Consider the following 22,804-nt stretch of genomic DNA (forward strand, 5'->3'; position numbering starts at 1 on the left):
ATAAAAGGAGACAGAAAACACAAGTTACAGACAAGAAATTCTGATTAGATATTGGGAGAGGCAAATGTAATGGGTGTAGTAAAAAAAAAAAAAATAAATAGAAATTGAGTAAGCTCTCCACGGTGGTGGTAGTGTCTCTGTCTTTGGAGATACTGAGAATATGACTAGGTCCTGAGCAACCTGCTTGATGATGGCTCTGCTTTGAGTGTGGCCTTAGACTAGACTCCAGGCGACTTTCCAATGTCCCTTCAATCAGAATTATTTGTGATTCTGTTGGTGAGACCAGTAAGACTATAAAGTATCTAGCGCAGAAAATGTCACTTAGTTCCAAAAGATGAACTGGTTTAAAAAATAAACATAAAACAATTAAGAAACCAAACTGAAAGTGACTGTTCAGGGCAGAGGTTCTGTGTAACTTTTCTTCTGTTCGTTTTCAAATGAAAGGATTTCTTCTTCGGACATGCAGACCATTTGAGATTATAAAACTGGTAGAATTTACATCTCTTAATCTTTTAATACAAAGCAGTACTGGCAAATACTTGTGTATACTGCATTTGCAGACTAATAAGCAATCCTTCAACTGACATCTGGCACTTTGCCCAGATAGCCTGCGTTCATTTCAAACCCTGTGTTGTATGGCGAAGTAGGACTCTTGAAGTATTTCTATATGCACAGTGAGGTAGGTAAAATGTTCATTTTGGATGGTGTAGTGAGAAGTAGTGTCTTGCACGCAAAGGAAAGTTCAGCAGCAGCTCCCTCAGAGTGGTCACCTATCCAGAGCTTTGACATCCCCCACCCAGCCATGCAGAAATGAAAGGAGTTCACATAATGGAAGATAAAGAGAAATATTTTGCCAGGTAGTCTGTCATCTTATCTGCTGAAATTATGGCATTGGCAAGAATTAGGGTTTGAAAGAGTACACATTACCAGAATAGATCATTCGTAGTGGAACAGAGATCTCAACTGTACTTCTCGAGGATTGCCAGCTCTTCCCTTGTCAAAAAACTGTCTCTCTAAGCCTGTAGCAGAGACAGGCTCTTTATTTTGTGGTAGCTGTTATCCATTTACTGTTCCATTTTGTTTCTTATGGATTCATTTATCTACGTATTTTTTGTGGCTTTCAGAACCACAAAAATACTTTTCTTGGCAAACAGTTGTAGATAACGGAGCTTTCTACAGGTGTGACTAGCTTTTAGAGGAAAATAAGGTTATTTGATGATCACGTAAAACCTTGAAATCCTGAATAGAACTGTGTCTTGCTGAATGAATGTTCTGATATAATAAATTTCTGGATGTCTTAATTACAGGCAGATTTCTAACTGAATGTTTTCGCCATTCTTGGGCTATTTTTACCACATTTCACAATTCTCTAAGCACACTTTATCTGTGTCTTTGGTATGCATGAGTGCGCATGCTATGAAATAATAATTACTGATCGGTAGGAGCTCTGAAGCATTTGAAAACTGAAGTAGGGTAGAAAACTCCCTCAGTTTTTATGTTCTAGAACTTTGGCTATAGCTCTCCACTTCTATAAAACTCGTTTTCATCAACTGTGACCGACACGTGGAAACCTTAGATAGTACCTGGAAGTCATTCTTTTAATGTATGTAAGTAATATAGCTGGAAAGAGTAATTCTATAAAAGGAGCGCAAGCAAGAAATACAGAATATGAAAAGCATTTCAGTTCTTTTTTTTACACAATCCAAGGTTTTCTTATTAACAGGAGACTCCTAAAACTGATATTGACCCCCTCCCCCATCAAACCAGTCGCTGAAGCATTGAGAATAAACCTCCTTATTTATGAGCATTTGTTGTTGTATTGTAGGGCTTATCTGTTCAGTTCTTTAAAGTAAACAGCCCTTTATGGTCAAAGTTGTTTTCTTTCTATTATGTAAGTAGTTGTGCATATATATATATATATAAAAAAAATACTTCACAAAGAATTAATCTTTCTCTTTTAACAAGTCTAATAGCAGTCTGTAAAGACTCTTTAGAAAAGTGTACTTTTAGCAAAGTCAGTATGCCAGTGTTTTAAAGTTGGTTATTTTCTACAGCAGCTTCAAATTACTGATGTTTTGCCGCGATAAAGGCGTATCAGTTGTTCCAGATACACTATTTAAAGTAAGCAAACTTCTTGCTGTGACGCTGTTTTGGTTTTCAGCCAAAGAGAATTAAAAAGCAGCTTACTCTAACTCCTAGATGAGCAATAATCTTTCGCCTTTTGAAAAAAAATACTTTACGGAGCACTTCCAAAAACACATTTTCTAAAGTCTATTCATTTAATACATGGCAAAGTGTATATGGTGTGTGTATATAATCCATAGCTTGTCCAGGGGGTAGGAGGGTGGCGCACTTTTGTTATTGTGTTACTCTATGTACATATATGTTACAAGCTTATGAGCTTATGCTTTTTAATGTATTTATATATAAATACTCTGATGCTGGAGGATTGTACTCCCCTGTTAAGAGTTGGGAGAATTGCACAGATGCAGATGACAATGCTCGGATCACATATGCAGGGTATGGGATAAATACAATCCAGAGGAAATATTCCCCTTAATATCTTAGAGAAACGTAGGAGTCTGTTTCAAAAGGAAACGCACTCGCTTTTATTAGTGGATCTTCCTATGATACATAAAATTTATAGAGTTCTAACTGGGTGCTGTGTGGAGAGCTGTTGTGATACAATAAAGTGCAGTTTCACTCAGTCGCAACCAATTTAACACCTTCCTTTGAAAGGAGAAGATTCCTTGCTGCTTGTGTGTGCTAATTCCGGTGTTTATCTGATAATACTCTAAGCTAATTCCATTTACAAAATGGGGTGGGATGGCCCAGGTGAGTTTTTGTGAGTTGAATTTGCTTGCCATACAATCAGCTGAATTCCAGAGAAGGCTCAAGCGAGGGTAGGTCAGGGACAGAGCTTGATGAAGAGAAATTAAGTGGAAGAAAATGAAACCTACTTCTCCAGCAGCAGCAAGCTGTTCATGAAATAGCACTGTTGAAGACAGCTCACTGCTCTCCAAGAGATTTCGTCCATGTATAGATTGAGAGGAACTTTTTTGCCTTGGAAGCAGACCCGGCCTTGAGCTTGTTATAAATGTGTTTTGCAATGCATCTGAGACACAAGTGTGTGATGCCTATTTCTACTGGTATCCAAGCTGTATAGCTTATCAAAATACTGAAGAAACTTTCAGAAATGCTGAAAAGCTAAATGCTTGTAGTTACGAGTTCACTGGAAATTATTCTTGGTTCAGAACTTAACCACGGTTGGATACCTTAATGTCAATGAAATTTCTGGTTTAGCCACTCAAGTTTTGAGTCTTCTAATCTATTTCTAAATGAATAGAAATACAGCTGTGGTCTGACATTTTGGATTGCTAGAGGCCTGTCTGTAAGAAAGAGTTACTTAATAGCTCAAGTGTTGCCTCAAGTGAGACTGGTCTGTGCATGCAAATCATTATCTTGCATAAGGTCGTGGCCTTTTTAGCTCTGGCTAGTTAGGGCTAAAGCCTTTAGGGAAAATTTAATGGTTGTTAATGTGACCTTGTAGCTATACAGATAAAAGCTTGTTCTGTTAGTAGTTTTCAGAATCCCCCTTAATCTGGGAGAATACACAGAAGCCGGCTCACAATTTGGAAGCAGATTTGTAAATTGTCCTATGCTTATTACAATGCAGAGAACAGGATTCATGCACCTATAGAAGTTTACTGTCTCTCCTGTGTTTGTGTTGTAGTATAGCTAAACCAAATTAACTGTACTGAAAGTAAAGCATGGAGTCAAGAGGAGGGAAGATGACTCAGTGCTGGTATCTAGCCCGCATCTTTACATTTGAGGAAATTCCAAACACTGACACTGTTGTCCTGTAGCCCCGTGGAAGGAACTGGGAGCTGCTGCATATGCTGAAGTGTATGCAACTGAGTTTCTAGGAATTTTCATTTCTTACATTTTACTTACATTTTTTGTGCAATTTTAGTTTGAGGGTGACTTTATAGGGTGTAGGGTTTTTGTGTAGACTAATACTCTGTGTGGTGCTTTATCTCTGCCTATCAAAGTGTGTTGCCAGCAGATAGTGTGTAATATATAGTACGTCATCTCGTCTCACAGGTCAGTTTGTGACAGCAAGAATGTCAGAGACAACATCTGTCCTCTGCCCGTGCCTCAAGCCCGAATGTTGCAAGAATAAGTCTTTTTAAAATAGAGTTTTCTGGGAAAATGAATGATAGTGTTTTGCAGGAAATTAACATTTTCCAAAACTGGTATATTGTTTTGGGGGAGGGCACACTTCTCAAATACCTCTTCTTTTTATTTTCTTTATTTCTTGATGTGGCTATCTGTTTTAATAACTTGGACTTTTCTGTTACTTCTCTAGTTAACTAGCTGAAAGACCTTCTTTTCTCTGAAACGATTGCTTTTGTCTTAGCCAGAAGAGGCTGTTATAAGACCTTAGATAAGGTATTGAGTGTATTGCATCATAGCTATTGGATTAGTTTGGGTTTAGGTTTTTTATAAATAATTTTTTTTATTACAACCTATAGTTTCTCTTCATTTGTAAGCTGTTAATATGCCTTACTTTAAATGCTCTGAATTAAAGTCTGTAATAGGGTTTTAAAATGCTTTTCAATAATTTTGATTCTAAGATTTCGTGGGAAATACTGAAGTGCGATTAGGTCCTATATTTAAGATGGACACATGCTTTCTTGAAGAAAGCTAGAGTAAAAAGCTGGCTGCTGATTGCTATTTAGCAAACTTCCTATTCAGGGTTGTGGTGTGTCCATGTTCCCATTACTATGTGCCAGTAACAAAAACCGGAACCACACCCCATGGTATTACTCCAAAGTCACTCGTTTGGAGTTGATGGATTTTCTCCCTGTGTTGATCTTGTCAGTGTAAGCAGCTGATTGCTGAAATGTACACGACGGACCCCCAGTTCCCTTGGCCAGGAAGAATTATCTTTTAGCTAATGAGAAAAGGTTAATAGGCAGTGTTGTCTTCTGAATGAATCAATGAGGTCCTTGAAAGCTTTCTTTACGTTAAATTTATCGGAACCCTTAACACTGCAAGTTAAGTTTGTGTTTTACAAGCTGCTTGCATACAGCTGAAAAGGGAAACCATTGATCGTAAAACTTCAAATGTTAGTGAACTGCATCAGAGAGTGAAAGTGGGAAGATGGGAAGTGCAATACCCAAAAAAAACCCAAAAAAACCCAAAAAACCAGTAAGCTATTTCCCCCCATATTTCAGTGAACCTTCAACACAGTGGTACATTGTTAGTGTGCCTGTAGCATAGATCCTTGCTCTGTCATTTGGAGAGTTTAACTTCATACTTCCTACATGTTTATGTGGTTTCAGTTAACGTTTTGTTAGGAACTTTGATTTCCTACATGTGATGCAGCCCAAGTGTTCAGATAGATCCCTTCCACCTCAGAGAACCTAGGTGTGTGCATACATGAGTTGAAGCCTAAATTACTAAGTATTGATTATTGCTATACTGTAGTTGTTCATGGTGTTCCCAATAGAATATTAAATGCACATCTCTACTAAAAGAGCAGAAGAAGGGGAGGTCGTTGTGCAAAACAAAGGGCTTCTCTGCAGCCTTAGTACCACAGATATTTGTCCCTATGTATCTGAAAACAAGGCGGCAGCAGTAGCAACCTCCCTGTCCTGAACTTACCACAATGACAGGTGACCATAACTAGGCATTTACTTTCAGGTTATGGATCTTCTATCCTTGGCTCCTTTTATTATTAGTGCTACATGTTGTAAGCTATAGCTTCAGCTTTGATTGTGAATATGACCTTTTTCTCATTCTTTTCCGTTCCCTGCTCTTCTGCTCACAAAACTAAGGAAGGTGCTTTAAAGTAGAAGGCTGTCTGTGTGACAGGCAGTTACTGAAAGTCCTTTGTATTTTGATCCTACCCTTTTTCAGCAGCTCTTACAAGATAACTCTTAAACTTTTGCCTGCTGCAAGAAAGGTTTTTGGAGTATACTTGTAACTGGCACTGCAGCCCGAAAGGCACGCATAGCTTGACAATACAAGAGTAGTAAACATAATTTGAGGTTATAATAACTTTGAAAGATGAGGGTGTCACTGGAGAGCTTTTTCATATTGCTACAGTCTGTGTCTCAAAATGGAAAATTTTGTCTCAATGCTGTGTCAGGCAACGAGAAGTATACTAACCTCCCCAATGCTTCATGTCCTGTGCTGTTAGTAAAACTGAAAAACCTGTGGGGCTTTTCCTTGCCAGAGTTTAGGGCTGGGAAATGTGCTTTGACATTTTATAGACAACAGAGCAAGAACTGACCTGGCTTAAGCATTATCAGAGCACATAAAACACTGTTCCATATGATGTGGAATGCTTGCCTCAAGCTGTTAAATGCAGACTGAACTTGCCATTACATGTGAATTGCATTTGGTAATAACCTCAGGATGTTGTTACTAAGGACTCATCTTGCCCTTATCCATTTTCTCCATCCATGAAGGAGAGCCTAACTTCAGGAAATCAGGAAGAGATTTTATTACTGTCCATAGAACCTTTTTTCTTTAAGAGTGTTCTTTAAAGTCCTCATTCGGGAAGCTGTTAACGCATAGCATCTCAAAATAATTTTGTAGAAATTGATTAGTTATGAAAATATGTCTTTGTACATGGGCTTGGCAGTATCTCGTGAAAACGCAAAGAAAAATATTACCTATACCATATAAATGCAATGAAAGTAAAAGTCTAAGTGATGTGACAGCAAAGCCAACTCAACTCTAAGCTTTTTAAGCTGTGGTCAAAAAAGAGCTTTGATTTGTGCATAAATATAAGAAATAGTTTAGTATTGTTATAAACTCAACTTTTGGTTATAAAGCTGTTCTGCTTTTTACAAAATCTTGTTCTGAAAGATCATGGGTTACACTTGTTAGTTGTTTCCCATTTGTAAAGTGCACATCTTTGGTCTCTGGTCCTAGCCCTCACCTGTCAGGTCATCAATACATTAATTGTCTTTGTCTTAGTTTTTCCTTATAAAAAGAAATTACTCCAAGTGAGCTGAAAACTTGACCTTAAATTTACTTTTAAGGAGGCGAAGAGAATTGGTTAACAAAAATGTGATTCACCATAGAAACAGCTCAGCCAATAGCATATATGCAGTAAATTAACCATTTTCTCATACTTTCACATTTGATACAAAACATAGCAACAAGATGATAGCTTGACAACAATAGCAGCTGCACATATTTTTCTTCCCTTTTTGTGGAAAAAATAGATTTCCTGGAAAGTAATTTATATTACAAGTTTCATCACAAGAATTCTGTGGGTGGGTATAATAGGCTAGAAATTAAATTAGTGATTTGTATAATAAATTACGGTTTTGATTTGATATGACACTTCTAGTCTCTTACAAGTGACATAGCTACAGGCAATAGAATAATCTCTTCCCCTTGTGAAGATAAATGTCGTATCAGACCAAACCATCTTCTATCAAATTACAACTCCCCCTTTTTTACCATATGAAAAGATTCATGAGACTGTTCATTAAATAATAGCACAACCCAATTAAAAGGGTACTTTGGCCAAAATGTCTTGAAGATATTTTCTAATATCAGGCATGTAGCTAATTTCTATAGGGTACTGCCATAAGACGCCTGATCCAAATAAAGGAATTTTCCTTTATGCAGCAAGTGGCATGATTGTGGCCATACTGAGCTAGAAGGTGCTTTTCTTATCTCAGTTAGACTGAAACCCTCAAATGCAAATGAAGTATGATGATAAGAGGAATCTAATATCTGGACTTCCTTTCTTGGGGGGGAGAGGGATATAGTACATGTAGCTCTTATCCAACTTGATTGTGCTCATACCATTGTTTTTATGTTTTGGCAGAGAGAAGGAGCAAGAAAGGGAAGAACAGTTAATGGAAGACAAGAAAAGGAAGAAAGAGGATAAGAAAAAGAAGGAATCTGCTCAGAAGGTAGGTTTTTGTATTTGAATTTTTCTGTCCAGCTGGAACATAAATAATACTGGGGGGTTGCAAGATATTAATTGGTTGTATTTGAGCTTAAAAACTTCATTGTTTAGAGTGATGCTTCATTAAAGGCTATTTTTTGCATTGTTTTTCTGGAACATAAGTGTTTAACTTAGACATTTCTCCTTAGGGCTTAGGATGTCATGTGAAGTAAAATAAGTTTTTCGATATAAAGTATTAAACTTAAGTTACTGCATGTGGGATCTCTTGATCTGTGCAACTCCTGCTGTTTTGAGGTCTTTGGGGATGGAAATGCTGCTGGGCTTTTGCAATTCTTGCAGTAAAATTAACTATTTTCTAGAGCAAGAAGATTTTTTTTTTTGTAAGTTCTTAAGGAACTTGATATGAAATACTTTCACTACTGAAAGTTCCCTTTACTTTGCCAAGTATCACTTAGGTTTTACATTTTCTGTAGCTAATAGCACTTTTGCTGAGGTGTGTCAGTTCGAGTCTGAGCTGTGGAGAATTGATAAGTCACTGCAAATTGGTTTTGCTCAGTAAATGGGTTTGAACACTTGGTGTATTAGAAGCTCTCTATTTTGCTGAAAATATAGTAGCTTAGTCTAGGAGGTTGACATATGAACTTGAGCCTCTTGCAGCTTTATCCATGCTTTTTACTAGTAAAATCCTTTCTGTCTAGTTATGATGAGTTCTAGTTCTAGACAGATGTAACCATCCTGGAGTGGGTCCAGCAAAAGGCCTCTCAGGTGATTAAGGGACTGGAGTATCTGGCTGGAGGAGAGGCTGAGACAACTGGGACTGTTCAGCCTGGAGAAGAGAAGGCTCAGTATTTATATACATCGATTACAATATTATTATTATTATATACTATATTATATATATAAATACTTTGTGGGAAGGGATTAAAGAAGATGGAGGCAGGCTCTTCTCAGTGGTGCCCAGCGACAAGGCACAAGGCATTGTGCACAAATTGAAATACAGGAAATTCCATTTAATCATAAAAAGGCTTTTTTTGTCCGTGTGTGTGACTGGGCAACCACTGGAACAGGTTTCCCAGGGAGGTTGTGGTGCCTCCATCTTTGGAAATGCTCTAAACCAAATTGGACGTGGCCCTGTGCAATCTGGTTTTGGTGACTTGTGTTGAGTTAGGGACACTCCTGGGCATGGGTGGGGAGTAGCAGTGGGAACTGTGGACTCAGTTTCTAGAGGCTGTACCTTCCAACCTCAGTGATCATGTGAAACTGAGAGTAGAAGGCTTTACTTTATTTCAGTGGTCTCTGTTATTCAGTTGCTTCCGTAACAGCAGATCCTACAAAAAATGAGACGTTACTCGGTGTTAGATTCTGTAGGTTTCTGCTGAGAACAGCCATCACTGATTCCAGTTAAATTTTGGCTTAATGTTCAAGTACAAAAAGTCTATGTAGGAACCAGCAGGAGCAGACCCTGTTAAATAAAGACTAGTGACTTGAGGATTATATGTTGATATTCAGTGATACAAGAGAAACTTAAAAAAGGTTGTACCCCTCATCTTGGTAACATTGCTGTGAGTGTTTACTGAGGAATCGGTGCTTTGAATACAAAGGAGCTTTCCTGTGTGGTCCCTCACCTACTAAGCTATTCAGTATGATTGAATATAATGATATTTTGCCAAAATCTTGGGATGGCTAAACACTAAATAAGTTAATCTCCTAGAGACCAAACTTAACAGTAATACTTGGAGATACCTAGGAATAGCAAAGCAGGCAACCGAATGGACAGAACATAAATGTGTGTTTTCGTTCTTAGTGACTGTGGTGGTGTTCGCCAAATAAGCAGTAATGATTTGGGGGTACCTTTTTCAGACAGAGTTTGTACAACATGAAACAGTTGTTTCTGTCTGGATCTTCTGAAACTTAAAAAATAAAAAAAATAAACTAATTGCTTCAGCAGAGGTTATGCAAACAAAGTCACAGACTAAATTCCTGTGGTTGGTGTCCCAGGGGCTGTTTGGTAGCTTGTCAGAAGGCTGAGTTTGACTCCACCTTCCTGCTCACTATAGCTGCTCCTGCCCTGCCGATGCTTACAGGTTGCCCACAGAGAGTTGACAGCTGTAAATCTGAGATAGTGTCACATGTTCTCAGCTTTTGTATTCTAGACCAAAAAAATTCACAAAACCAGGTCGTTTTGACTAGGAGAGAGATGCAGTACAGGCAGAAGTAATTTCCCACCCGCCCCCGCCATCCCCCCTATCCCCTCTTCCTTTTCTGATGTGGAGGATGCTTACAGGTTGCCCACAGAGAGTTGACAGCTGTAAATCTGAGATAGTGTCACATGTTCTCAGCTTTTGTATTCTAGACCAAAAAAATTCACAAAACCAGGTCGTTTTGACTAGGAGAGAGATGCAGTACAGGCAGAAGTAATTTCCCACCCGCCCCCGCCATCCCCCCTATCCCCTCTTCCTTTTCTGATGTGGAGCATCAGAGTCACTTAAGTGCTTATTACAGTTTTTAACTGTGATACAGAAGAAAATGTAATTTGACACATACAGGATTTTTCATAAATGAAAATTGGTGTCTGGTTTGGTACAGATGGAGTTTTGGTACAGATGGAGTTTTGGTACAGATGCATTTTTAGTGTCTTGGAGACTTTTGGATTACATGATTCTGTGAAGTTACAATGCTTAAGATTTTTTTATTATAGTGAACATTCCACTTTGCGTATTGCAGTGTTCATCTTTGCAAAGTAAATGATGCTACAGTAATTCAGTGCAGTTTGTCTTTTTATTCTTTACCATACAAAGGAGTTCTGGCTTGGTTGGTTTAAACAATAAACTGCTTTTTACTTGTGCTTTCATTATTCTATAGTGTCACTGTGTGCTTTCCAGAATTATGGACTAGTTCAGCAATTTCTTTTAAGAATAGGTGTCATGGAACCTGACACATGATGATCTTTAGCGTTTTTCCATTATTGTGTAGTGGAACTCATGATCAACATGTTCAAAACATGCTACAATACACATGATTCCAGAGAATATACCAGTGGTACATTTGTCTCTACTGTAGCTTGAAATCTGCTGTGCTGAAAGAATGTAGAAGTACAGCAAAACCACATGTTGAGTACGTTGGTCAGCGTGGTGGCTCACTTCAGTACTCAAATTCTTACTGCGTTCAAGCGATTTTGAAGTCTGGTGTCTAATAGGTATTGCTGGTACTTTTTGTAATTGCGGCAATCAATCCAGTAAGTTTTAGGTTTTCTTCTCCTTGGAAGATATGTCATGGGAAAGGTAAAATGGGAAGATGTCAGAGAAGACAGGCTGCTACTCTCACCTGTGGTTACTCCTGTGGGAATTCTGTTGCTAGCCCCAACAGCCTACTGTAAGGAAACTCTGATAGAAGGAAGGTTTATGTTACACTTTAACTTCACCTCCAAAATCTGAAAGAACTGTAGTGCTATATAGCACATGTGTATTTGTGCTTTGGAAGTCCATGTTTGGAATGAGGAGGGGGGTGAATACTGAAAATCATTGTGAGTGAAGTAATTTACTGTTTCTGCCAGGGACTTTTGCATCAGGCAAAGGTATTATAGGAGCTGTACTATTTTTGAAAACTTCATATATATGACTAGGAATACTGTTTAGACTTGTAGTTCCTTAGCTGATTATTTTCATGCAATAACAAGTACTGTTCTTGTGCTAATAAATTAAGGTAGTGATTTAGTGCAGTCTGTTCAGTGTTTGTTTTGATGTTCTTAAAACTCTATTTACATTCTTGCTCTTAATTTGCAGGTCACAGATCAAAAAACCAAAGGTAAGAATCTCTGATCCTAAATAACATTTTTTTATTGGTTTGGGCCAAGACTTGGATCTTGATCACAGCTGTTAGAAAAGAAAGGGGAATTATGAATCAAGATGAAATACTGAAGATGTGTATTCAGAAGAAGTAAAAACAGGTGATCAAAATGGAGAACCTAAAACTGTCCATGTTGTCAGCATCAAAATACCGGAAGAGGGAGTGACGATTGTGGATAAACTAGGTTAGCTGAAATACTTAGTTTTCAGTTTTGCAAAGGTTTTAGACAAGTAACCAGAATCTGAAACCACCTATACAAAATGAATGGAAGACAGTGAAAGTACTGCTTATGGTGAGGTACCAAAATGAGTGAAAATTACTTGGGTTTGGAAACTTAAGAGAAGTTCAGGCACCTAAAAGTCCAACAGGTAAGGCAGGACTCACGAGTGAGCATCTTGAAAGTTAAGCTTATTTAGCTGATCTAAAAATATATTTAATCTTGATTTGTGTGTCAGTTTTCTAAAAATTGTGTGGAGAAATTGCCATTATTGACAGAAGAGAACTGAAGGTAGTAACTTAATTTTACAGCTAACATCCTTTTGGGGGGGTTGGGCAATGAAGCCCATATAGAGAAATCTGAAAACCCTTATCAAAATAAAATGTGGGGAATAATGCATTCATGTTGCGAAAGAGAGACTGACTTGTTTTGATGTCACATTTGTAAGAGGAAAAGTTTTACTGATTATGTTTGCTTTGTTGGGGAGGGGTTTCTGGACATCCCTTTCTTGTATTGATCTTCAATAAAGGCTAGAGTAGATGTATTAAATTTTCTTTGCTTTAGAGTCTGATGTCTTAGCAATTATATCTCGTAGGTGCCTGGCTAGGAATTTCTTTTGCTCTGTTTAAAAAAAAAAAAGTGCATGGAGAATTTGAGCAAGGGGTTACAAGTCTGGAGTCTCTTAAGCAAATTTTGTTATGGTAGTAGTTCCTCGAGGATTTGTTTGTGGTTTTTCTCTTCTCCAATGCATAATAGCCCTCAGAAGCAGCTTGTCCTTGCTTATAGGGGCACCTGGTGACCAGCTGGGAAACTTTAGGTGAGCCCAATCCAGATGCTGTGTGTAGGACTGCCCTTTGGGTGAGATTCAACTATTACTGCCTTTTTTAAGAGCAGTACAGAGAACTGAGATTTGTTAACTCTGAACCCAAGGGCGGGGGGGGTAGTTGGTTACTCTCTTTTTGTTTGTTTTGGCAGTGTCTGTGTAGCCTAGTAAGCAGGTGAAAACTTGGGATCTGATTTCAGATTTCCTATAAGGGTGATGCATAACAATCCAAAAACCAATTGAAGGTCAGGGAACAGAGGGGGGGGGAAAACAGTTATATTTGGCAGCTCATACTTTAAAATGACTCATTGCCCAGGGTGGTATTCTTTGCCAACTTTACATTTTCAAGAAATTTGGGGCTTAGAGGAAAATACTTGGCTGAGGGCAGAGTTTCATCCTGGGGTACAGAGTTGCACATGGAAGCAAGAGGTTTCCTGCTACTGCTTATTCCTGTTTCTTAAACTTACTGAAGACCAATTTAATTAAAAGTTGCACAGTATTTCAGAGAAGAATGAAATTATAGAAGGAAAGAGTCGCAGTGACTTGTTGCAGCTAACAGAGGTTTAAGTGGAAAAATTTCTGATTTTCATTCTTCCTGTTTTTCAGTGCCCGAAGTGACGAAACCAAGTTTAAGCCAACCAGTGGCTGCCAGCCCAATTGGCAACTCTCCATCGCCACCAGTCAATGGTGGCAACAATGCCAAAAGGGTGGCAGTGCCGAACGGACAACCGCCAAGCACCGCCCGCTACATGCCTCGGGAGGTGCCGCCGCGATTCCGTTGCCAGCAGGACCACAAAGTGTTACTGAAACGTGGGCAGCCCCCTCCGCCATCCTGTATGCTCCTTGGGGGTGGAGCAGGGCCTCCGCCCCCATCAGCACCAGGAGCAAACCCAAACAACGCACAACCAGTGACAGGAGCACTGCTGCAGAGCGACAGTGGGACTGCAACAGGCGAGTAACAATAATATTAAATGGACACATGTGTGTGCATGGCAGAAAAAGGGATCACTAAAATTGTGTATACGCAAATAATTATGTAATAAAACTCCTCAGATTGCTTTTGGAGCACTTCTCATTTAGTGTATAGACTTCTCTTTTGCTGTTAGCAGCAGCGGATGCAATTTTTACTACTAGATGGAGCAGGAAAGAAGGTTAATTTTTTTAAAATATGTTTTGGGTAGTTTGAATCAGATGCTGTAATGCTCTTAAGACCACACCAAGATAAACACAGTGCACAGATTAAAAGCATTTTATGGTTGTCATTGAGTAGTTCTTAATAGCTCTTTAGGTTTCTCTGATGACATGAATCTCCTATCTTGATACTTTTTTATATGGTCTGGTAAAACAGACATGTAGATCTCAGGCCTACAGATGGCAGACATCTGTCACTTGTCACCTAGATGACCAGACTGACAAAGGAGAGCTTATGATAGGGAAGCGTTCTAAAAGTTTTCAAAATTTCTCATGAACAGTATTTTTTTTGCTGCTGGATGTACTGTTTGAGACCTATTTTGGAGTATTTTAGAGGCTACTTAAATTCTGTGTAATTAATTTGACACCTAATACTTGTTTTTCAGAGACTGAAATTTGATTTTATGAATTCTCATATTTTTTCCATTTAGTTTAATGGTGCATTAACAACTAAGATGTTACACGGTTGTATTTTATTGATTGTGGCAACGGTTATTTGCTTTACCCTAGTGTAAGTCAGGAGTGTTGCTAAGAAAGATATGGGTCCTTCAGACCTGCCTTACCCTATCAAGATTTCTGCACCATAACACATGTAACTGGGCTGGGGAGCTGACTTGGATTAAAATTTAACCCGGGTTGTTTTTTAAAGCTAACTTCAGTCTGGGTGATTCACCAGTTCAGCTCATTGAATATCAGTGGGATCGTACGTGCTAGCATGTGAGAGTAGGTGTGCCACAGGAGTGGGAATGAGCAGCTGGACAAGGGAAGGGCTGGAGCTGTCGCTTAAGGTGCTCCGTCAAAGTGCTTATGGAAGTATGGTGTTGCTGTCTGTCTCGCACATCATTAGTCCCATCTGAGATCCTGGCTGTTTACAAATTGGATTTCAGATTGGGCCTGATTCTGTTAGGCACTTAATGCACTGATACTGTGATTAATTCATCCCACATGAAAACAAAAGCAGGTTCCCAAAGGGGAGAATAATGCAGCTTATCTACTCCTTTGCATTGTTGTATTTGCCAGATAGGTATAGATGGTGTTGGTAGTGCTTTAATACAAAAAGTCAATACATAATCCTTCTTTATGTGGATCTTTAAATACTTCTGTAAGATGGCAAAACTATGATTCCCTGGAAGATGACACCAAATTTACTATTGTCTCGTAGCAATACGGGGAGTTGGGATGGAGAGTAGTGTATATAATTCTTCCCGTACCAGTGATATGCAGGATGTGCAAGCCAATTTTGGAAAGAAAAGCTTAAATTTTATTGGTAAAGTCTTCCAATAGTTACAATACCCTCTAAGAATCACCACCATATCTCACAGCAAAACTACATCTTCATTTAAGGACTCCATTTCAATACTTTCACTTAGTTCATACTTTTCATCATTAAAAGTAGCCATTTGCTAGTAACTTTTTCCTTTTAGTCAGATCAGAAACTCTTTTATCTTCAGCATGTTACTAAGGAAGAGTCTGTTTAAGAACCAGGAGCCCTTACCCATTATCTTAAGACAAAACCATAAATTGCCAAAAATATAGCAAGGGGAGACTGGTTTTATAAAACAGTCCATTAAGTTGTGTCCTAGTACGCTATGTTAGGAAGCATCCCAATCTTAATACTTTTAGAATGTCTTTACAGAAATGGAGTGTGAAATGCTCTGTTAAAACCACCTATGTGAAGATCTTGCTAAGGGCATAGCTGCCTATGCATCATTCATTTGCTGAATCATTGCTAAGTTCAAAAGACAGCAACCTTGCAGTCTTTTGAACTTGCCTTTGGCTGCCCTCCTTAAGCAATTCTTGTGATCAGTCTAACCAGAAAGTTTTTCACTCAGTACTAAAAAGATAGCCAGATACAAATATCAGTAGAGAGTCACACTTCCTTGCTATTGTTAAGTTTGCACTTGAGGTTAAGGAACAGAATGCACATGGGAACTGCTTGGTCTTTTGGATCTTGGTGGCTGGGGTTTAGTGGATGAAGACAAACTTTTGCTCATCAGTAGTCAAAGCTTACAAGAGTCCTAACCTTGCTGTGAAGTCTGGATCTTTACTGGTAGCCTTCAAAGAAGGGGATCTGGAAGGCATTCAGTGGCTGTTCATTGGTTAGCAACCAGAAATTGTGGTCTTTACTTCTGAATATATAACATAAGAACTTGTTGGGGGCGGGGAGTGGGATCCACTTTTTCAAGGTCATTATGCTTTATTTTCGTAGCAGCTGTCATATGAACCAGTATTGGTGGTAACAGTATATATTCAGGTATGAATACTGATGCAGGTGTTACTGTGAACTTTATGCTGTGCAAAGTTAAACTGATTGGGTGGGGTAACTGAATAAGACTAATGTATTAGGCCACATGGTTTTGTAGAAGGGCGAGTGTTTAGTCTTTATCACTGGGAATTTGTGGTGAGGGCAATTTAGGGCCCCTTAGTATTAAAAATACAGAAAAATGAGTGGAACCCTACAGAGAACAACACGGAAGTACTAATGGACTTAAAATATTTAGAGGATCAGGTGTAATTATGTGGATGGCAAGGGAATCTTGGCTGACGTTTTAAACCAACAAAGATAACATGTCTGCATATATGCAGATACTATGCTGCCAGCACTGACATAAGCTTCATCCATTGTGGCACTGTGTTAATTTGTCTGCTTTAAAGCTATATACAAATATCTTGTCCATGAGAAGTCATACCACATAGAACATTGTCATGGTTTAACCCCAGCTGGCAGCTAAGCACTGCACAGCTGCTCACTCATTCTCCCCCCGCCCCCAGTGGGATGGGGGAGAGAATTGGGGAAAAAAAAGTAAAACCCATGGGTTGAGATAAGCACAGATTAATAGAAAAGCAGAGGAAGAGAAGATAATAATAATAATAATAATAGAGTATGCAAAAAAAGTGATGCACAATGCAGTTGCTCACCACCCGCTGACGGATGCCCAGCCTGTCCCCAAACAGTGATAGCTGCCCCTGGGTCAACTCCCCCCATACTGAGCATGATGTTACATGGTATGGAATAGTCCTTTGGCCAGTTTGGGTGAGCTGTCCTGGCTGTGCCCTCCTCCAGCTTCTTGTGCACCTGGCAGAGCATGGGAAGCTGAAAAGTCCTTGACTAGTACAAACACTACTTAGCAACAACTAAAACATCGGTGTGTTATCAATATTATTCTCATACTAAATCCAAAACACAGCACTATGCCAGATACTAGGAAGAAAATTAACTCTATCCCAGCCGAAACCAGGACAGACATAATAATAGTTCACCACAGATGAAAGAAAGGAGCCCTATTAATTGTTTTTAATCCTGCTAATTTCCTTATAGTGACTCCAAAGCTCACTGAACTTGCAGGTTACCCTGTGCAGTGTGCTAAGCCAGCAAAAAGCCAACCCATCAAAAAGCGGAGTTTTGTGTTGAGTTAGTGAATACAGCCAACTTAGTTGAAGGGCTTAACTGCCATCAGAACTGTCACAAAGGAGAGGTGGAACTCGGGGAACTTGAAGTAGGTAGAACTGGTGAGAGGGAGGAGGAGAAGTGAGATCTCTTACTAGCCTTCATCTAGTGGCAGAGAGATCAGCTTAGCTGCTCACAAAACCATAAACTCTGGTTTCTAGGGTAAATATAGCAGTGACACATGTGGGGTAGTTACATACTAAATACAGCTTGTGTGTTACTACACAGAAATTGTAATTTGTGTAGGTTTGGACTCTTTTGATTTACAGTAACCTTTGGAAATTTTATTTGTTTTGCAAAGGTTTGAAAGAAATTCCTAGTAGCAAAATCAACTTGAAAAACATTGAAGCTGGAGGATAGACTTCTTCAACTTTATATATTCATTAGATGAGTTTTGCCTCCAATCTTTTGTCTTTCAATCTGTAATAAATTGTAGTTGCTTTTAGCCAGTTGAGTAGCAGACCGACAGCTGACTGTGTGTACACACACGTGCGTGAAGCACATACACTTTCTTGTTCTCTGTATAATATGATTTTAAATCAGTATTGAAAAGTCTACAACCAGTATCAATAATGACCATGCAGGTTCATTAACTGGGTTATAATTATTATGTTGTATTTAGCACAGGACTCTTGGCAGAAGTAGTGAGTCAACAGTGAATTCAAATCCCCACAAAATGTTTTTGGACAGTTTGTTGAACGAAGTTTTTTATCAGCATTCTCAATTATGTTTTCCAGCCTGATGTTCTTCCGAAGTAACTTTGTTATGCATTTGAGGGAAGGGTTCTGATTAATGAAAATAGTAATCAGTGGTGTCAAAAATGTGATGTTCAGTGCTTGTAGATAATATTGATTATTAATGACCTCTTTGGGTGTGGGGTTTTGTTTTTGTTTAGATTCAGCAATTGGAGGTGCTGCTGCTCCAAATTATGCAAATTCCACTTGGGGTCCTGGAGCCTCCTCCAACAGCGGCACCAACGCCAACCCAACTCACATCTGGGACAAGGTGATTGTAGACGGGTCTGACATGGAAGAGTGGCCTTGTATTGCCAGCAAAGATGCTGAGTCTTCTTCCGAAAACACCACCGATAACAACAGTGCCTCGAACCCTGGCTTGGAGAAGAATGCTCTGCCAGGAAGCACCACTAGTAACAAAGGAAAAGGAAGCCAGTGCCAGTCTGGAAGCGCTGGAAACGAATGTAATCTTGGGGCCTGGAAATCTGATCCCAAGGCTAAATCTGTTCAATCTTCCAACCCTGCTGCCGAGAGTAACAATGGACTAGGTAATTGGAGGAACTTGAGTGGACAAGATAGAATCAGTCCCGGTTCTGGCTTCAGCAACTTTAACCCAAATAGCAACCCGTCTGCTTGGCCGGCACTGGTTCAAGAGGGCAATTCTAGGAAAGGGACTTTGGAATCTGATAGTGGTAGCTCCAATGCACAGATTAGCACAGTAGGTCAGACCTCTAGGGAACAGCAGTCAAAGATGGAAAATGCGGGTGTTAACTTTGTCTCTGGCAGAGAACAGGCTCAAATTCATAACACTGATGGACCAAAAAATGGAAACACTAACTCCTTGAACTTAAGTTCACCAAACCCTATGGAGAATAAGGGAATGCCCTTTGAAATGGGCTTGGGGAACCCTTCCAGGAGCACTGACACCCCTTCACAAAGCACTGGAGAAAGAAAGACTGGGAGTGTTGGATCTTGGGGTACAGCTAGGGGGTCTTCTGGAACTGACACAGTCTCTGGACAGAGCAATTCTGGAAACCATGGGAACAATGGAAAGGATAGAGAGGACTCCTGGAAAGGAGCTTCTGTTCAAAAACCTAATGGGTCAAGAAGTGATTCTTGGGATAACAATAACAGGTCTACGGGTGGTGGGTCTTGGAACTTTGGCCCTCAGCATGCAAATGAAAGCAAATGGGGTGAAGGGAACAAATTAACATCTGGGGTCTCTCAGGGAGAATGGAAACAGCTGTCTGGGTCTGATGAACTGAAGATTGGAGAATGGAGTGGTCCAAACCAACCAAATTCTAGCACTGGAGCATGGGACAATCAAAAAGGCCACCCTCTTCCTGAAAACCAAGGCAATTCCCAGGCTCCCTGTTGGGGAAGATCTTCCAGCTCTGCAGGAAGTGAGGTTGGAGGTCAAAGCACTGGAAGCAACCACAAAGCAGGAAGTAGTGACAGTCACAATTCTGGACGCCGATCATACAGGCCTACGCATCCTGATTGCCAGGCAGTCTTGCAGACTTTGCTGAGCAGGACTGATTTGGACCCCCGAGTGCTTTCAAACACTGGCTGGGGCCAAACTCAAATTAAGCAAGATACCGTGTGGGATATTGAAGAGATGCCGCGGCCTGAGGGGAAGTCTGATAAAGGAACTGAGGGGTGGGAGAGCTCTGCCACACAGACAAAGAACTCAGGGGGCTGGGGCGATGTACCCAGCCAAAGCAATCAAATCAAGTCTGGATGGGGTGAGCTCTCAACCCCAACGGAGTGGAAGGACCCCAAAAATACTGGAGGATGGAATGAGTATAAGAACCCCAATTCTTCTAATTGGGGAGGAGGAAGATCAGAAGAAAAATCATCTTCCTCTTGGAATGACAGCTCTAGTAAGGATCAGGGGTGGGGTGGACGGCAACCTAATCAAGGATGGTCTTCTGGAAAGAACGGTTGGGGAGAGGAAGTTGACCAAACAAAAAACAGCAACTGGGAAAGTGCAGGAAACAAGCCAGTGTCTGGTTGGGGTGAAGGTGGGCAAAATGAGATTGGAACTTGGGGTAATGGTGCAAATACAAGCGCTGCTTCAAAGGGTGGATGGGATGATTGTAAAAGAACATGGAATGAGACGGGTCGACAGCCCAACTCCTGGAACAAGCAGCAGCAGCAGCACCAGCAGCAACAGCAGGAGGCTTCTGGTTCCTGGGGTCCACCGCCCCAAACTCCAAGTAATGGGCGACCTCCAAACCCAAACTGGAACAGCGGACCACAGCCAGCTGCCCCCAAAGAGGAGGAGCCTAGTGGCTGGGAAGAACCTTCTCCACAGTCAATCAGTCGAAAAATGGATATTGATGATGGCACTTCAGCGTGGGGAGATCCTAGCAGTTACAACTACAAGAATGTGAACCTGTGGGACAAGAACTCACAAGGAGGACAGGCGCCACGGGAGCAGAGCCTGCCTACTCCAATGACTAGCAAATCACAAGCATCAGGTACTAGTCTTGTACCTTTTTTCAGCAAGCTCCTATATATGAATGTAACCTTAATGCATAAGAGATACTTGTGTAGCCTCCAATTCTAATAGTTTTATTCCATAAAGAAAACCAATCTCTTATTTTGAATATTTGGTACTGTATTTAAAGTGTCTTTAAAATTTTAATCAATCTGTCCTCTGCTTGGTGTGCTTCAGTAACTGTAATCTGAATACTGGTCAGCTTGCCAGTAAAAGAAAATGTTTGTTAGATGACAAATCTGCATATTCAGTCTGAGCTCTGAAGAACGGTTTGAATTACAGAATCATAGAATCATTTAGGTTGGAAAAAACCCTTGAAGATCATCAGGTTTATGTCCCTAAGCACCTTGTCTACCTGTCTTTTAAATACCTCCAGGGAAGGGGACTAAACTGTTTCCCTGGGCAGCCCATTCCAGTGCTTGACAACCCTTTCAGTGAAGAAATTTTTCCTAGTATCCAATCTAAACCTCCTCTGGCACAGCTTGAGGCCGTTTCCGTTTGTCCTATTGCTTGTTACTTGGGAGAAGAGACCAACACCCACCTCGCTACAACCTCCTTTCTGGTAGTTGTAGAGGGCAATAAGGTCTCCCTTCAGCCTCCTCTTCTCCAGACTAAATCACATTTTTTATTAAATTTGATTATTAGAGAAACGGAGAAATTCTTTACTTATTTTTAGTCAAAACCTTTTTGCTCTGAAACACTTAGCACTTGAAAGAGAGTGAATCTCTGCTTTATTTTTTTCAGCTCAATTTGGCTCTGCTGTATGATAAAGACTACTTAGCAAAATATTTTCTTCTTTGAAATAAGGACAAGAAAGAGTTACATAGCCTGGAAATATATTAAGATGTTTTTGTTATGCAATCTCTTCTCTGACTCAGACATGCTTTAAAGAATACTATTTTGTTTTAATATGTACTTCAAATATGTCCTTATTCTTTCTTCAGTATATGAAAACCCTGAATTAGTCTGGTGCTTTTAATTAGTCACAAAAGTTCACCAGACAGGAGGACAGCATTAGATCTGGGGTTCGTGTTTAACCTGGGAGAAGAATGTTACTCATCATAGCATTCTCTTCTTTTTCATCCCTAGAGGTCAGTGCCCACTCTAAGTTTGATGTGAACAGTTGTCAATTCTGTTGCACTCACACTATCGAGAATCTAAAATCCTCAACAGAAAGAATGAAGCAGTAGATTAATGACGTGGTGCTGCACTGCAGTAAATAGTTTGTTGTCTAAATGGTCTGTAATGAAAACTCTTTCTCCTTTGTGCAGTCTGGAGCAAAAGCACTCCACCTGCTCCAGATAATGGTACGTCCGCCTGGGGTGAGCCAAATGAAACCAGTCCTGGGTGGGGTGAAGTAGATGATACAGGAGCATCGACAACAGGCTGGGGGAATGCACCTTCCAACGCCCCGAATGCCATGAAATCTAGTGAGTATAGGCCAGATACCAGTTTCTTTGCAGTGGTCCTGGAGATTTTTAGGGTTTGGCCTTTTGATATAGGTCACTCATGGAGGAATTGTTATCAGAGGCAATGTTGAATGTCATGTAAGATTTTGATGGGTGAGTGATTAAGTGTTTACAAATGACTGGTATTTTGTCTCTTAAGGTAATGAAAAATTTCTTAGCTAAGCAATTAAATGGGCAGCTCTGATTTGCGGAAGTGTTGAAACACTAGAGCGTGTGAGTGAGGAAATGTGTCTTTTTCTCAAAATGTCTTTTCTTCGCTGGCTACTCACATGTTACTTAACGTGTAAATTTGTTGAATGATAAATTCATTTCTCCTGATCATATCAGAAAAAGGAATGCACAGTACGGACAAATCTCACAGTGGAGGCCATTACATGGTAATCTATGCTTTGGTAATGCAACTTGCCTTTAAATGGATTTTTTTGGTTGTATGAGTGTGGAAAATTGTAACTCTCTTAAGAACCAAACTTTCTTTTGCAGTTGAACCTAAATGCATGACTATTTTTTGGCTATTACCTGCCTACAGCTGTGTTCTCCACAAATGAGATGCTGTTGAAATACTTGAAAAATTTACTTCAAAGTTAAAATTCTGCTGTATTAAGAGTTTTATTTTTGTGGAAATTATTCCTGC

General features: G+C 39.8%; 1 protein-coding gene across 1 annotated transcript in view; it reads left to right on the forward strand.

Moving 5' to 3' along the window:
* The window catches only part of TNRC6B (trinucleotide repeat containing adaptor 6B), a 76,072-nt gene that overhangs the window by 22,078 nt on the left and 31,190 nt on the right, over positions 1-22,804 (forward strand). The window contains exons 2-6 of the mRNA XM_035903191.1: positions 7,859-7,946; positions 11,725-11,746; positions 13,435-13,779; positions 18,363-20,684; positions 21,976-22,134. Of these exons, the coding sequence (XP_035759084.1) occupies positions 7,859-7,946; positions 11,725-11,746; positions 13,435-13,779; positions 18,363-20,684; positions 21,976-22,134 (2,936 nt within the window). The remainder of the gene's footprint in view (positions 1-7,858; positions 7,947-11,724; positions 11,747-13,434; positions 13,780-18,362; positions 20,685-21,975; positions 22,135-22,804) is intronic.

The sequence above is a fragment of the Egretta garzetta genome, unplaced genomic scaffold (genome assembly GCF_000687185.1).
Source record: "Egretta garzetta isolate BGI_Z169 unplaced genomic scaffold, ASM68718v1 scaffold51, whole genome shotgun sequence".
NCBI classification, from domain to species: domain Eukaryota; kingdom Metazoa; phylum Chordata; class Aves; order Pelecaniformes; family Ardeidae; genus Egretta; species Egretta garzetta.